The sequence below is a fragment of the Centroberyx affinis genome, unplaced genomic scaffold (assembly GCF_046629955.1).
Source record: "Centroberyx affinis isolate AG114_WGS23_722 - 3 ecotype Tasmania unplaced genomic scaffold, CSIRO-AGI_Caff_v1 ptg000395l_1, whole genome shotgun sequence".
Classification (NCBI taxonomy): Eukaryota; Metazoa; Chordata; class Actinopteri; order Beryciformes; family Berycidae; genus Centroberyx; species Centroberyx affinis.
The window spans coordinates 292,501-310,151 of record NW_027279063.1 but is presented as its reverse complement, the minus strand read 5'-3'; the positions used below and the strand labels follow the sequence as shown (position 1 = coordinate 310,151).

General features: G+C 43.7%; 1 protein-coding gene across 3 annotated transcripts in view; it reads right to left on the bottom strand.

Annotated features, from left to right (window-relative positions):
* Nucleotides 1-17,651, bottom strand: part of prkcab (protein kinase C, alpha, b) — an 88,225-nt gene that overhangs the window by 55,064 nt on the left and 15,510 nt on the right. For all 3 annotated transcript variants that reach the window (XM_071516234.1, XM_071516233.1, XM_071516235.1), the window contains exon 3: nucleotides 3,198-3,280. In XM_071516234.1, coding sequence (XP_071372335.1) covers nucleotides 3,198-3,280 — 83 coding nt within the window. The remainder of the gene's footprint in view (nucleotides 1-3,197; nucleotides 3,281-17,651) is intronic.

The following is a 17,651-nucleotide window of genomic DNA, read 5'->3' as shown; positions in this document are numbered from 1 at the left end:
AGGAAAACATGCAACCGATTATTTCTATTTAAGATGCCATCAAGTCAAGCTCCCAATCTGTTCCAATGGGAGCAGCAATTGATTTCATAATCCCACCTAAGGTCAGCGGACCAGTAAGGCAAAGACACGTGATATATCTAACACATGCAGAGGGAAAAAAGCCATCTAAAGAACGTGATCAGAAACACATGCAAAAGCTCCACAGCAGTGTTTGTAATGAACAGGGCGAAAGACAGATGGTATGAAAGAGGATTTGCCAAGGACAGTAACAGCAGTATACACATGTAAAGCATAATCTCCCAATCACACCGACCAAATCTGTCACTGTAAGTAAAATCACGAAAAAACAAATTATTTTGATAGGAGTTGATCTGCACATATAACCTGGTTGTGAAACAGACATTGTTTCTCTATGGATGAGTCACCTTCATTCACTGGTTTCAGAGTGATCCTTGACTGATAATACAGCACGATATACCACCTACGCTTCACACTGTGGTGAATGAAAAACAGAGAGAAGGGGGAGAGGGAGAGAGAGAGAGACAGAGAGAGAGAAGGGACAGAGAGTGAGAGAGAGAGAGAGAGAGAGAGAGAGAGAGAGAGAGAGAGAGAGAGAGAGAGAGAGAGCACTTATCACTCAAATGCTAATGTGAACATCCCCATCTTCTCTCTGTGTCGTTTCTGTTTGTGGATCAAAGCATCTGCCGGACAGATGACGCAATTCACGCACGCAGGCCGGCTCAAAGATCACAACCCATGGTGAAATGGGAGTGTGTGTGTGTGTGTGTGTGTGTGTGTGTGTCACAGCCCCCAGCCAGATTCAGAGAGCCATGACACCACACTGATTCAGGGGCTGAGGGGCAGAGATGGAGGAGTGTAGGGGGGGTGATAGGGAGATGGAGGGATGGATGGAGAGATGGATGGGTGTAGGGTTGTTGGTGAGTCATCGCCGCTCACTCCGAGGCCAGTTGAAAAACAGAGACCATCTGGGTTTCAGACCCAAGCAGAGATACTTCTATACTCTCCTCTTCTCTTACCAAGTTTTTGGGAAATTGGCGTGTCAACAGCATTAAGTGATGAGAACATAGATGTAAAAATCATCAGTGTTTTCTCCAGTGCTCCATGTTAACTCTTCTGCATACACTATGTTAAAGGAGTAGTTCACCCAAAAATGTAAAGTTTGTCATTATCTACTCACCCTCATTTCAATCAAAACACCATAATGGGTGAATTTTCATTTTGGGGTGAACTATTCCTTTAAGCGATTATAAACAACTAGCATTATCCAAAGTAAGAAGACTGACCCTTTAGCAATAAAAACTTGTTAATGGTTTTTATTGGTCTGTAGATTCATACATTTTGAAAATGAAATATCATTAACTAAATATACCTGATGTAGCCAGGTTTATTTTTGAAATTACTGCAGGTGAGCAATCACATATTCATCCACTGTGCAATGATTTTGAGCCGTGCAGTCCCCTATGGCCCACCACATTTACTTACTATGCAAACAGGGAGAGTAGTCCCTCCCAGGTAGTTCAAAACAATATTTTTTCATTATTTTGTGTACATTTTTACCAATCTTCTCCACAATGCTGCAGGCCACATCATCATCCTACAATCACTCAACATATAACAGTGTATGCTACTAAGTAAACCAGCCTTAATATAAATGAGTAAAGTCTGAAGCATTGACAAAATGACAGCATATGAACTAGGCTAGCCCCATATCATCATTTGGTATTCAAAGAGGCCCATCTCCAAAGTGTTCCCTATTCATGCTGTGCCAAAGCCAGTGGGTAGATAATGGGCACATAAGAAACAGGCAGGCCTAAACTGGCAGGGGACACTCAAAGCCAGCAGTGCAGGTGTGTGTATGTGTGTGTATGAGTGTGTGAGAGGGAGAGAGAGAGAGAGAGAGAGAGAGAGAGAGAGAGAGAGAGAGAGAGAGATAGGGCCAAGGAGAGGCAAAGCTGAATAACAAGAAGGTAACCTAGGAGTGATACAGAAAATTAACAGTGGGTCTGGAAGGCGAGAGACAGACTAATGAGTCATAAAAAAAGAGAGAGAGAGAGGGGAAGAGGAGCCGGTACAGAGCGATTGGTCTTGATAAACACGAAGGAGTGGAACAAAAGCGCACTCTAGATTGCCTGCAACACAACAGCTCTGCTAAAATGCATTGGCTATCTATCTTTCTGAAAGGCATGGCAGGACAGGCAACTTTAACTGCTTCCTGTGTTATCTAGCGAGGAGAACCTGAATATGACCGCGAAAAGACGTTGAACTGAATCTGAATATTGTCACCGCAGTTAATCAAGTGGGTAAGAATGCTGAGTCATAAAACTAAGAGAGATTTTTGATGCGCTTGCTTGTATTAACACAAGAGAATATCGATGTGTGTCTGTGTCTGTGTCTGTGTATGTTTCTTAATTGGCTTAGCGAGGGAACATTCATTAGCAGGTCTTTCAGTCTGGTGAAGTTGGACCTCGGGCACACCGGTGTCTAATTGGCTCTTTGTGTTTGCGATCATATAGTGGAGATGGTTGCTGATGGGACAAAATAGGGGCTTATCCTCTATGTGTGTGTGTGTGTGCGCATATGTGTGTGTTTGTAGCACAATTGCCTACTGAAGTATTCTGCGCGATAAGTACACACATGCACACACACACAAACAGCGCATGCTGCGAATATGCTTGACCTCCACCTCTTATCTAACCAAGGACGGATCCCACTCCCAGCCTGAGGGAAGAAGAGAGTGAGGTTGATAGTTAACTGTTAGTGCAGGGTCATACACACACTCTAAACAGAGATACCCCAAGGGAGCAGAGAGGTCAGACTCCAACACTGCCAAAACACCACCCTGCCCTGACTGACAGCATCAAGTGAGCCGGGGAAACAGAGGCTAGTGAGGGACAATGTGCTCACACCTTATGTGCTGATGCAAACAGCTGCTGAAGTCGTGAAAAGTGGTTTCAAAACAAACCTAGACAGAAGTGTGTATGAGAAAGACAAAGTGAAAGAGGTGCTTGACATGAGATATACTGCAGATAAATGGTTAGGTTTTAAAGCTTGTGTATGCGTGCACGTGTGTGTGTTTGTGTATGGATACATGCACACAGGCACGAGGGAATTTGAACAAAGAGAAAAAGGAGAATGGAAGAAACAGAGAAAGTAAGCCATGAGTATTAACAACTTACGTCTGTGTCGGGACCCTTGTCCGCTCCGGGGCAGGAGAAGGTGACAAATTCATGGCACCGTTTGTGAACCACAAAACAGCACACTGTCCGAGAGAGAGAGAGAGAGAGGGAGAGAGAGAGGGAGAGAGAGAGGGAGAGAGAGAGAGAGAGAGAGGGAGAGAGAGAGAGACTGTTATTTAGGAAAAAGGAACAAGTGAATGTCCATGTAAATTATTGTCATTCAATCTCAAACAAAGTTTGACAACACTAGTTTTGCCTGTCTGATACACACATACAGAAACAAATGCGGACAGAGACAAACAGACTCGAATGCGCGTGCACACCCACTCCCACACCCACACAAAAAATGCCATTATGTGATCTCGTGTGTTCTGCAGCTCTCTCCAATCTGTTGGCTTGATGCTGATTGCATCATCCTCTCCCACTGAACTGGGATCAGTCGCTACCAAGTGTCACCCAGTTTGACATGGCTGACATGACACCCTGACGCTGCTCTCATGTCAGTGACAGTGACATTTACATTTGGATGCTGCCGCAGATCCGCGAGAAAAGTGAAGCGTGGACATCTGTGACAGCTAGAACACAAGCTGACTCCCTCTCTAACTCTCACTCTGTGCATCCAACTGCATTTCTTCCCTGCCATTATTTGAAACGCCTCTCTCTCTCTCTCGCTCTCCTTTTCATTCTTACACTATGTGTCTCCTTCTGTTATTGTCAAGCTGTCTGCTTGTTCATGTGCACTTTTGTGCTCTTCCACCATCATTCTCTCTGTGTTTTTGTCTATGACTCTCTCACCATAGTCACAGTTGCCAGACAATCTGACAGGCATTGGTTAAACAAGTGAAATGAGTTTATTGATGAATCACAATGAATACCAGGTATTTTAAGTTTCCACACAAGGGTGTGTCATTACACTCAGTGTCTCCACGCTGCGCAATATTGACAAAATCAAATATCACACTGAAGAATACCTCGATATTGATAGTGAGACGATATTTTGGGGATGAGTATTTGTGCTTTCATGACATATTTACACAAAAGAACAGTTTGAAAATTAGTAATGATCATTAGTAATCAGTAATGTGTAATCAGTAATAAGTTATATGAATATGATGAGCAGGTAAAGGCAATCATTGTTCATTTTACTCCAGAATAGCCAGAATAGGCTAATAAATTCAGAAGAAGTTATTTCACCATATTATGATAACCAAAATCCCAGACGATATCTAGTCTCATATCACAATATCGATATTATATCATCCAGGCCTAGAGTAGCTGTTTGATGAATTCATTGATTTCTATTCCCCCTCATAATGGATCTCTCTCGTTCGACTAAGATGTAGAAAGAAATAAACCATCTTCAAAATCATAAAACGAAAAGTCTGCTCATCCTTCAAGCAATATCACCACCGTCATCATCAGTTTCTTCGTCAGTTTCATCATCATCATCATCATCTTCCTAATCCACATCATCCTCTTGTTTATCATCGTCATCTCCATCATCATTATTATCATGGGCATCAATATCGCCATCATTATCATCAGCGTAATGATTGTTTCCATCATCGTAATCCTAATCCAACCCTAATCCTCACTACAACAGATCTGTGTGTGTGTGTGTGTGTGTGTGTGTCAGAGATGGATACTTCCATGCCAGTGCTGTAGTGCTGAGCCAGTGGGAGTGAACAGTGTGAATTCATCTCTCTCAGTAATAAAGAGGAACATAGGCAGAGAGAGGGGGGGATAAAAAGCTCAGCAAAATATTAGCCCACAGTGATTTATCCCTGCTCAGAAGTTGTCACCAGCTCCATTTGTCATCTCCATAACATACAGGCAAACAGAGGCAGGGTTGTACGCACAGCTAAATGCAGATAGAGGGAATTTCTAGGACCAATGCAGGGGTTTTGCATCAAATACCTATATTGACACTTTGGGAGTAAAAGTACTAGTTTAGATAGTTTTCTGCCATAGTAGACTATTTTTGTGCTGAAAATGTCCTTGCATGACTCATTCAAATCTAGCTTTCAAAGAATATTTCAACTGGCTTTAATGAATTTCCCTACATTTGAACCACAAACTGCATTGCCTATATCAATTAATACTTTTGGTGTCTTTCCAGTATGGTTCCTTCTATAAAGGCAACAAAGACAGCGTGTGTTCTCGCTACCGTTGGGAAGGAGAGAAGGACCTCCGCACATTGTGAAGTGGCCTTGCTAACCATCAAAGCCGACTCTGGAATGCTTGGGAGCGGCCGGCACCGGCAAATAAATTCTCAGGGCCTCTGTGCTCAGAACAGATGGAAGATAATCATTTAGCTCCGCGCTCCAACAAGCAGCCTTCTGAATTGGCTTTTCATTCATGCATTCAAAAAGGTGAAGACAAAAATAGTTTTTTTCAGAAAGAGAGAGCAGTGTTGAAATCTGACTTGATTTCTGGCCGAAATCTTAAAAAAAAAAAAAAAAAAAAAAAAATCAGACCTCTGTATCCATGACTAGTTAGTATTAGGTGCAGTTTGCAGTATTCGGCTCACAGCATTCATTCCCACTTGTATCTACCTCCTAACTCAGCCCTCCAGTCCTTCCATCCCACCTCCTGCCCACTCCTCTGCCGTTGAAATAAAACATTCGCTTACGTGCAAAACACAGGGAGAAACTGTGCGTATTTTCATTTCACTACAGTTCCGTAACACAGAGTTTTACTCAGCAGCATTACTGCTCCAAGCACAATCATCAGGTTTCTCTTTTCCTCCCTCCACAGCCTACTTGCAATATGTGAATCACTGGTGTAATGACGTCCGCAGCTCTCTCTCTCCCTCCATCCATCAGCGCTCCTCACACCCCCACCCACCGACCCACCCACCCGTCCACCGCTGACTCTGTTTAACACTGATCCCAGACCAGATTGAGTGTCTGGTTATGCTACAGTGTTTTGTGCACTACAGATTTGACACTGATCTCAGTTCAAAGGTGAAGAAGGGCCGCTAAGCTCTGTATAGTGGAAGGGATAAATCTAGCTTTGGCCTGTGTGTGTGTGTGTGTGTGTGTCTGTGTGTGTGTGTCAGGCAGGCTTACCCTGACTTACGGAAGACAGAGACGGAGAGTCTTTCTCTGTGACTATAATCCTTGTTGGATGGTGACAACTTGCACACACACACACACACACACACACACACATACACACACACACACACAAATAAAAATAGGTCTAGAATCTGAACACTGGGCATTAAGAAAGTGTGAGCCAATGTGCTCCAGTGGTTGAAACACAGAGGAGCTCAAGGGGCTTATGGGAGGTTGGTCAGGTGGAAATCTATAAGAGAGCTATAAAGACATGTTCTCCTGTTCTCTCTCTCTTTCTCTCTCTCTCACACACACACACACACACACACACACTACCCGCACAGCAGCGTACATCTACACCTGCTCCACGCCATGGGCTGAAACAAGGAGGATGAATATAATCTTACACTCAACAATGTACATGCATGAGAGAGAGTTTGAGAGCGATAGAGAGAGAGAGGAAGAAAAAGAGAGAAAGACAGAAAGAGAACTGCATGAGTCTTGATGTGTTTTTTTTTTGTTATCTTAACATTGCCTACTTAAAATACATTGCTATAATACATCTTTTGTCACCCAGAGACAGGGATCTGGCTGTGAAGCACAGTGGTGGGCAGTGTAGTTCTATCCAGATGGTTGTAGTCCTCAGAGGGAAAGCAGCAGGAGCAGAGGTGGCACAGTGACATATCGTCAGGGATGTTATGATTAATTACTATGGGCTTTGTTTCACCAGCCTAATTGCATAAGCACACAGATAAGGGGCTTTGGCAGTACAAAGCAGCTTACACAACACACACATTCCTTGTGTGTGTGTGTGTGTGAGTGTGTGTGTGTGTGTGTGTGTGTATGTGTGTGTACAAGACAGTAAGCACATTATGCCCTAAATTTGTACACACTATTTTGATGCATGTGTCTATATGTCTACATGTGTATGTGTGTGCACACACAGATGCGTCTGTGCCTGTTTCCATGGGAGAGCATTCACATATTTTTCTCACACACATTCGGTGGCATTTCTACACCTCTCCATCCACATCCCTATCTTCCCACAACTGATCCTTTGAAGTGTGGATTTAGGTCCGGCTAATCTGGTGAAATTGGTAATCTGCTGGGCCACTGTTAATGGGATTATGGCGTAGTGTCGCCCAGAAGAGAGGCTCACAGTAGAGATAAGGGAGAGGGACTGCAGCGCCGGACCGATTCAATACCTTCCAGACACTTTTTATTGATCCTGGCACCCAGAGTGCAGCCTAACACAAAGAGAACTTGGCTTTGATCTAAGATCCACAGGGGGGAAGAGGGAACCGCATGGGGGGTGAGGGTGTATGTGGCGTGTGTGTGTGTGTGTGTGTGTGGGGGGGGCGGGGGGGGGGGGGGGGGGGGGGCGGTGTAAATGGCCAGTGAGGAACAAATCCACAGGGATTTAGGGATGTGTCTGGTATCATAGGGGTCCCAATGACTCTGTCTGGAGACGGATGGATGGAAAGGAGCCAAATGGAGGTTCAGTGCATAGAGATGCTCTTTTATCTGCTCAAACAACTGTTGTACTCTGGTGTGACCATGTTCTCTAGGGAAGAAATATTGTCCGGGTCAAATCAAGTGATCAGGACATGCGGAAGGTCCTGACCAGATTAAAATGAAGACCGGAAGTAGTGAAGAGGAATGAAGGAGAATGACCCCCCCCCTTGTAAACACAAATTATTCGTTACACATCTCTTCTTATGATACATTGTCCAATCGCTCACTGATCATGTAGAATGCTCCTCTTTCCCCTCGTTGCAGCTCTTTGGTATTTCTGTACCAGATTCTCTGCCATTTCAGGCGAGACAAGAAAAAAGGCAGAAGAAAGGAGAGGCAGAGAAGAGGAGAGGATAGAGGGAGAGGGAGGTGTATTGTCCTCTCTTGGTTATTTTTAGGCTTGATTCTGGCCATGGCTAGAACAGTGTGTACTGCACCTCACCATAGTGGAGAGGTGAGCGGATGTTTCCCATGCCCTGCTCTACACCTGGCCAATGGGCACTATAAATACACAGACAGTAGTGTATAGGGCAAACACCAGCACACATGTGTGTACACACACGCGCACGTGCATGCACAATGACAGTATCAGACAAACATGCATGTGAGAGCAGAGTGAATGGTGAATGAGAAGCTATTCCTGTCATGAACTTGTTTAAGTGATGACTGATGGGGAGAGCTGGAAAGATAACCATAGAAAGAATCATATAATAGACTGATCTAACTAGCCTATATACAGTAGTGATCCATACTCCTGTCCTGTGTCAAGTTCTCGTCAAATTTTGATAGGGTTCACATGTCAACCTCAAAGAGAAACTCTATCCGTCTGTTGTTTACCGACCTGACCATTTCCTCAGACTTCCCCTCACACTCTTGTACATTCACAGATACAATCATGCATGGTTTCAGCTGAAGCAAATTGCTTCCCTGGTTCTGCAAACAGCAGCAAAAAAAGCCCTGCCCTATTTGGTAACTCTATACAACTAGGCAGTACCCCACTTGTATTGTTGACTGTCAGAATACTGTAACCTTTTTGGGGAAAATAAATGAATGCTTTACAAACAAAGAGGAGCAAACTTTGAAACACTACACTGCACAACTCTGGTCAGGACTTCAACTGCCCATGCTGGACTGTAAGCAGATGGTGGTGCTTGTGTGTATAGAAATGTATCTGTACATCCCACTCTGTGTCAATATCATCATAAAAAAATAAACATTATGTCATATACTACATGTTTTATATATGCCCTGCAGAAATCTGTCAATCAATCACCGACTTCAATGACAAGAAGTGACCTTTGACCTCTTGCCATTGTGGTGAGTGACAGATCTGGGGGTCCCAGGGCCCCAGATCACATGACCCATAACCAACTGCTCTCTCTAAGGACTGGTGAGATGGATGGCCAGTGACCTCAGCTGGACTGCAACTCTGAAGTCAAGACAGGGACCCCAGGAGTGGCCTTTCTATATGCCTGCTGATACTTTTTGATGGGAATGGTTTTTCACTTTGCATTTTCCTTGGATTGCCTGAATGTTTTTATACTTTAGCCAGTCTGAAAGGCATTTAAATCACAGTATTTCCATTATATGTAGGTTATTCAACCCTGGTGCAAGAGCTTATACTGGTCTGCAGTGAGTATTTAAGGCCACATGAATGTTTTCATTCTCTCTATAACATCATAAGACACTTGTTTCCTTCTCTTATCCAATGTGTACAGAGAAAATGTTGAGCTCCTTTCAAATGAAAAAAGCTGCCAAAATTCGGAGAGATGCCAGGCTGCACTGAGAAGTAACTATTAAAATCAACTGTCTGATTTTCACACTCTTAAATGTGTGATTACGTTTGGTCTGAAAATCTGCCATATTTTTAAAATAGCATGCCAAACTATCAGTAAAGTCTCAAAATGCCTCTTCACTTTCAGCAGCCCTAGTGCAGTTTCACCTGGAATACTTATGGGCCTAGAGACCCCAAACAGAGTTGAGCATGTCCATCGACTCTTATAGATTTCACAGCATTTCTGCTTTGGGACAGTTGCTTTGGGACTGGACAGTTCACAGTGAAAAGAGACAGAAAACATGGGACAATTGGGTGAATGTCAAGCGACAAAGGTTCTAGACTGGGTTTGAACTTAAAACACTGCACATACATGGTAGGCATCATAGCCAAACAAGCCACCAGGACAGTCCAAAAGTTGCCCTTTTAGAGAATTTCACCTCTGCCCCTTTCAGAGTCTGTGCATGCTGCTGATATCAGATGTCTAAAGTTAAAGATTTAAGATAAGATTAAACTTTAATAATCCCTGTCAGGAAATTGGGCTTTTAATCAGGTAAGTCCAAGCAAGGGCAGGTTGGGCTGTTTATTAACTGTGGAGGTAACATTGGAGTAGAGCAAATTGCCACGGCACGTGACAATATAATTCACTGTCCTTTTCCTACCACTCCTGGGAGGTGCAGTGTGTGTGATATACACCAAGTAGCAAGTACCCGCACAGGGAGGGAATGACAAGGGAATGTAACTGCAGCTGCAGCGAAGGCTGGAAACTCAATTTCAACCCACGCATTCGATTATGCATGCCACAGGCACATGAGGACACACATATGAGCATGCAACATGCACAGGCATGCACGCACACACACATAACACACACACACCAGTAAATATATGACCCTGAAAGCAACAATAGAGCTGTTCACAGAGACCACTGACAAAAGTGCAGATAACAAGAATAGAAGAGAGGAGAGGAGAGGAGAGGAGAGGAGAGGAGAGTGGAAGACAGACGAGAGCAGAAACAAACAGATAAGAAAGGATGAGGTAAGATACAATGAAGAGAAGAGCACATAAGAGAACAACGGAGAAGAGAAAACAACAGAATAATCTTCCTCCGCATGTCTCCCTATGGGAACACAAAACTTCCCCAAGATTTGGTTTGTGTGGAGCAATTACCTCCATCACCATAATACGATCTAATAATCTAATCAACTCATAATCAACTCTGAGTATTTGTGTGTGTGTATTTGTGTGTGCATATCTGAGGATTTCTGCAATTTCTACATGGGGGAATTGCAGAAAACAGAGAAGAAAATACCTCAGGGGGTTCAGCACAGTAGCAATGCTACTCAGTTTTCAAAAAAGCAAAACAAAACAATCATGACAAGCTCAGCCGAACTGCTGTGTGTTTGTGCGCAGTTAGAGTAAAGTGAATGGAAGCCGCCTCGGACTCATAACTTATATCTTATTGGTTAAGACAAGGTGGGAGGAGCTAAAATGGAGGTCAAGGTGAGCCTGGCCTTGTCAGATTGCATCACAGCTCCCAAAGTTCTGGTTGGTGGAAACCCAGTCTCCTCCCACGCAGCGATGGAGGTTGACAGGCGATGGCAGATATCACCGTGGCTCCCTGTCTCCTGAGATCTCTGCTTGATTATGCATGTCTGAATGCCTTGTTACAGCAGCCACAGACAATAGAGATGATGTCCCCTGTGTGTGTGTGGTTTTTTTGTGTGTGTGTGTATGTTGTTGTGGTGTGTGTTTCTCACTTTCCCAACACAGAAACACTAAATAGCAACCCAGAAGGACTGCAACACCTAAAACACATATCCAAGCAAACAGAATTGCACAGACTTGCCGGTTATACTCCAGTCCAACAGTAAAAACTCATATCCACACCTCCTTGTGTTTCCCCATTCTTCTCCCTGAGTGGTTCGACCCAGCAGCAATGGGTTTCTATCAGCAGAAGGATCTATTTTCTTCTATAATCAGAGTCATTATTTTGAAATAGAGGCTTCCAGCTGGATCACAGCTACAGGCTACAGTGCGCCTTACGCCTCTGTATAAATGTACAGATGGATGGAACACATTCAGTGCTCAACAAATGTAAGAACACATACAGTACGTGGTCACACATGGCACACACATACACACACACACACACACACACACACATATACAGAACATACATACAGAAATGCACACACACTTTGCAGCACTAATAGTGTTTGTATTAAGAAATAGCCCCAGGGGGACTGGATCAATTATTCCAAACTACAGGTGGGAGTGTTTGGCTGCCAGACATCTCTAAGTCGCACAGGGGAAATAGTGATCCAGCCTCATGAATTAAATATGACTCTAAACACAGAGGCAGACACACACACACACACGCACACACACGCACGCATGCACATGTGCGCACACACATAAATACATAAATATAATACAAATCCGTCCTCATACTTTCAAGTGCACTCTATCATGCATTTGCACAAACAGAATGCACTCACATACACACACGGATGTAGATGCACACACGGACACTCTTTGGCTATTGCTCATTTTGACACAGACACACATTCACACACACATTCATTGGCAACTCACTCATTTTCTCTGTCAAACCAATACATGTACAGACATACGCATACACTGTTCACACTCATTAAGTCTGGTTCTCTTGTCCCCTCATCTTCTCAATTACTCTCACTCACTCACTCACTCACTCACGCACGTACGCAAACACACACACACACACACACACACACACACACACACACACACACACACACACACACACACAAACCAGTGGTCTGGCCCACTGCCCCCTCTGTCAGTGTATCAGGTGTCAACAGTGGTAGTAATGTAATGAGTCTGGCTAGCCGGGCTCCATACAGCTGGCTGACGCTACTGCAGACAGTACTGGAGAGACAAGTCTGATGTAAATTAGACTTGCTGTCAGTGGGAGGTGTGAACACACACATACACACACACACACACCCACGGACACAAGCACACACGCAAACACACGCACACCAATAAAGGCACACACATGAATATGCAAACATGCTCAAAGTAGCCTCAGGTAATGGCTTTACTAGGAATTTGGCTTCTACTTGCAAAGCCCACTCAGAGAGCACAGCCAAGCAAATGGCAAAGGCCATGGCAAAGTCCAAGTGTGCCGCCTGGGGACTGACCGATACTGCACATCAACATCTGAACATTTTCCATTCCTGCGGCACTGGACGTCCAAGAGTTTGTTTGGGGTCAATCAGGTCTAGGCTAATGTTATCTCGGAACATTCTGTAACATAAATAGCACTCTTTTTTTTTTACTAATTTCATTTAATGTCCCTAAATTCTCTCACAGATCTTTTTCTTATCCTCTGATGCTCATACACACACACACACACACACACACACACACACACAGAAAGAGACCACAGAAAAACGAGCCAAAATAAAAGAGTTACATTGATCAAACGCATTCCTGCGGTTGAGAAAATCCTTTGTTTAATACAAGAATGTGCTTTTGAATGATCTCAGTTAAAACTAGAGGGACACTTGTAACACTACTGAGTGAGTAAGCACATCTCCAAGGGTTAAAACCATAGTAACTGGATGCCCATTCTGAAATAATCACTTTCAGTCCCTGACCACAAGTTACTTGACGCTACAGCCGGATATGCTGCTAAAATGCCAGCTATTGATCTACAATTAAGACAATATGGCGGCTGAGAGGGCTGGTGTACATGCTACGCACTGTGATGGGTTTGAGTGTGACCCTTGACCTTTGTCTTGCCTCATATCCTCCCCTACTTCTCCTGTCATTCTCCACTGTTTCTGATTAAGCTGAAATGTGTCAAAATAAAGACATATTGTAACAGCTTGCTAAGGTACATGCTGACACAATCAAAGTCACTGTGTTAACACAGCTAGCCCAAACAGAGAACCTAACACTGCGACAATGAGAGCTAACAAGCTCCAGCACCATTTCACAGATGGCTTAGCACGCTCAGAAACAGCCATAAAAAAGGGACATTTGGACAGCAGGGAGACATGACAGCTCCCTCGTATTATCATTGTCATTGACTGTGTGCTGATTTATGCACACACGCGCACACACACACACACACACACACACACAGAGCCTGGGAAGAAATAACTTCAGCTGAAAGTAACAATTAGGTTAGGTAAAAGGGGTTGGTATTCTTATCATTGTACACATCAAAGTTAATATTAGTTCTGGCGGCTGTTCAATAAAAATATCAAAGAAACATTGCTGATTGGAGTGTGTCAGATCTGTACAAACATGATGCTTGAGTCGAAAACATTGTACAAGTAGCAAATGGCATGTGACTTCAACTTTAATAACAACACTGACTATTTCATCCAACCATGAATCAGCTGAGCTGCATGAATCATAGTGAATTCATATTGGAGTATGAATCATGGTCCAATGACGGGAGACTTACACATCCAGCTCGTGTCAGATGAAGAAACACAATGCCTGAATTAAGATGAATCATTATGACTTTTTGCGAGCATGAAACACCAAGTAGTAAATGTAGAATAATAACACTAACAAATTAATTTGACAATAAATAGATTAAAATCCCAATCACAAAAATCCCAATACAAAATAAAACACAATGCAAAACAAAGAGTCGTAGATAGATGAGAAACAGTGTCTAATATTCTTATAGTACAGTGTAAAAAGGAAGGAAGGAAGGAAGGAAGGAAGGGAAGCAAAGGAAGGGAGGGAAGAGGCAATGGAGGAAGAAATTAAGAAAGTAAAGCAGGAAGGAAGAAAGGTAAAGAAAATGGAAAGGTAATGGAAAATGTGTGAAGAAGGTGAGGAAAAAGGAGCAGCTTCTGATGGATTGAGTTGGAGTGTGTGTGATCTGACTCTGGGTCAGCAGACAGGAGGCAAGTGAAGAACAGAGTATTTGGAGGCCTCCAGCCTCTCCTTCAGCTGAGCTGATCCAGGGTCAGGACATTACACGGCAGCCAAGTAGACAAGACCAGACTGGACAACACTCGCCACAGGGCCTGCTCTCTGTCATGGCTAGACACAGACACACACACACACACACACACACATACACACACACACACACATACCTACACCCATGCAAAGACACATACCCGCACCCACTCACACTGATGCAAACGCACAGACACAGACACAGCCTACTCAAAGATGCAGGGATCTGAAAACACACGCACGCACACACGCACACACACACACACACACACACACACACACACGCACACACACACACACACACATGCGCACACATAAACACACACACAGGCACAATCTCTCATTCTTCGTCTCTCTCTCAAGCCTTCCAAAAGTGTATTTGTAGCAGGAAAACTGCAGAGCCCCAGAGAAACACAGTCATGCTGTATTGAGGTCAAGAGGCTTGAGCCAGTAAACCTGTGCAGTGTAAGTAGTAAAGCAGTCAGCGTACTGCTGTGCTGCAGCCCTTTTATTGCTGATTAATGACACTCGGCTGAGGAAGGGAGCATGACTCTTCTCATCACTAGGCAGCTCTGTGCTCAGCTAATTGGCCAGGCCGATCCACACGCATGCATCCACCCCTGTGTGGAGCGATTAGTCAGCCTGGCGAATGGATGGCTTGTACTGTTTGGAGCAGCCATGGCAAAATGGCATTCTATGCTTTCTGTAAGATGGTTTCAATTAGCACCTGCTCCCTCCCACACTGCCCCACTGCTGTCTTATTCTTTTTATTTGTCATCCTTTCAACACTTTTCACAAATTTTCAATACCACTTTGATGTTTTTGCTCACCTGTGCATGCACACATTTGTACACACTCACAGTAACTCTTTTCTCATCCTGGGCCAGTTTTCAAATGGAGAAAGCCTACATGAGTGATTCATGAAGCGACATGTTTCTGAGGTAAAAGTCAGGAGAGCGGAGAGAGAGGGAGAGAGAGAGAGCAACCTATAGACCTGCTAACCTGCTACCTGCTATATCTGGACAGCACTCCTGCTCACTCCCACACTGAATAACTCATGACCTTTTACTGAACAGACAGGGCTATATGTCAGTGAAACTGGAAATGCATCAGGAGAAAGTCCTTTGAAAAATGACCAAGATGTGCTACGAACTGGAGCCCTTTTATCCTGTCATGCTGGGCTGAATGAGTAATTCAGTGATAGGTGAATTTCCACTTTTTGCATAGATCTGAGTGTGCGGAAGATCTTTTCCACTGTGGTCTCAACTGCTTATCCAGCACCTTGCCAAAGACTCTGAGCCAGGTGAGTGCTAGACACGCTGCACAGTTTTAACCTAAAAACAAAAAAAAACATGAATTGGGGCAAATGAAAGAAATGAGACAAAAACCCCTAGAACATGTAGGACAAGTGCCGCCCTTCTGCTGATGTTAACCGCTCTCTACAGTGGGGTGAATTGGTTGGTCCATTGAATACGTACATGGTTAACCTCACTTTCAGACACAATTACGCCCACATCTCTCGCACTCGTCTCTCTCTCTGCCACAGCACTTCTTAGCAGCTGGCTCTCTCTGGCTCCACATGAAGAGCTGCTCTCACAGATAGAGTCCTGCGTTTTCACCACACAGCCTCCACCGCCACGGTGTTTCAGCGGGATCGGCTCTGTCCGGGCTAACAGCTGGGATCAAAGAGCTGTTGACAGAGTCTGAACTGAGCTGTCAAGGCTAACACACCTGTCTGACATTCAGTTTGCGTTACAGTGCCTGTAAGGAAGTCTCAGTGATAGTGTGTCTTTGTAATATCTACTGCTGTGGATGGAAATAGACTGGGGTGTATGTTATATGAAAGATACCTGCAGTGGTTCAGCATATAGATTGCTGTCATTGCCAGGGAGAAGAAAATGTCAATATGCAATGCATTAAGGTTGTGTGTGTGTGTGTGTGTGTGTGTGTGTGTGTGTGTGTGTGTGTGTGTGTGTGCTTGCGTGTGAGTAGGTGTGTGCAGCGCTGTTGCATGCAGCCACGTGGGGTGTGGTTGATGTATAGCTTTCTATTCCTGCTCTGCAGAGAGCCATGTTGGGCTTCCTCTCCAGTGAATATATCAAAGAAGCCTTCTGCACCAGGAAAATACACTCGCCACCACAGAATCCTTTCATACTCACTGCACACACACACATACACAGACACTGACCACATGTTCATGCAATACAAACACTAAAACACACATAATGAATACAAAACTTATGGTCAATCACTGAATTTGTCTTAGTTTGGAATCTTTGCGGCGTTTCCCACAGGTTGAATTATGGCTGTTGTAGTTCACTTGATTTCAGTGCTTCACAGCATTCAATCCTTGTTTTTGTAATCTCCATCAATGAGAAATAGAAGGTTTGAACGCCAGTTTAGTGGATCACAGCACCCAAAATAAATCGACAAAAATGTACTTGGACGGCTGTTAGTTTCCCTGGGCGGGCTGCCCAAATATAATCAATATGTGGGAAACCCTACTTTTGTACAGAGAGTCTTTCTGCTCTTCAGCTACTACCTTGTATGCTGAAAAATAAATATATAATCAAAATATAGATGGATAAACTGGGACTGATTTAAGCCATTAGATCAATACGCTGACGACCCTTTCACTTTACTGTATTATGTAAATATCAGGAGGCAGCCTATCTATCCTCATGATCTAAGAGAACTTATAAAAACAGAGTGCTGTTCCTTCAACATTAGCATCCCCCCGTCGGCTTGAATACTGAACTAGCAGAGAGATTCATTGGGCAGTTCTTTGCAGTTTTGCAAATTCATCACATTTACATTTCCTTGTGCCAGTAACAACAGAGTCTTAAAAATACAGAAAGACAACTGGTGAGCGGAGAAAAGTGATGTTCAACAATGGAGAACTGCATTAGTGAAGGTTGTAAACAACAAAGAGTTTCGAGGGGAACCTGGCTATAATCAAAGTGAAGGTTTTGGCTATATTAATCATCAATCAATTCAGTCATTACTGTATTGTAATTCAAGCACTAGCAAAGTTAATAATCAATAATAGTCAGCTAGAAAGCACACCATGTAACTTTGTTTACATCTGACTTTGAACCTTTGCCACATGTCATCCGCCTCTCTCTCGCC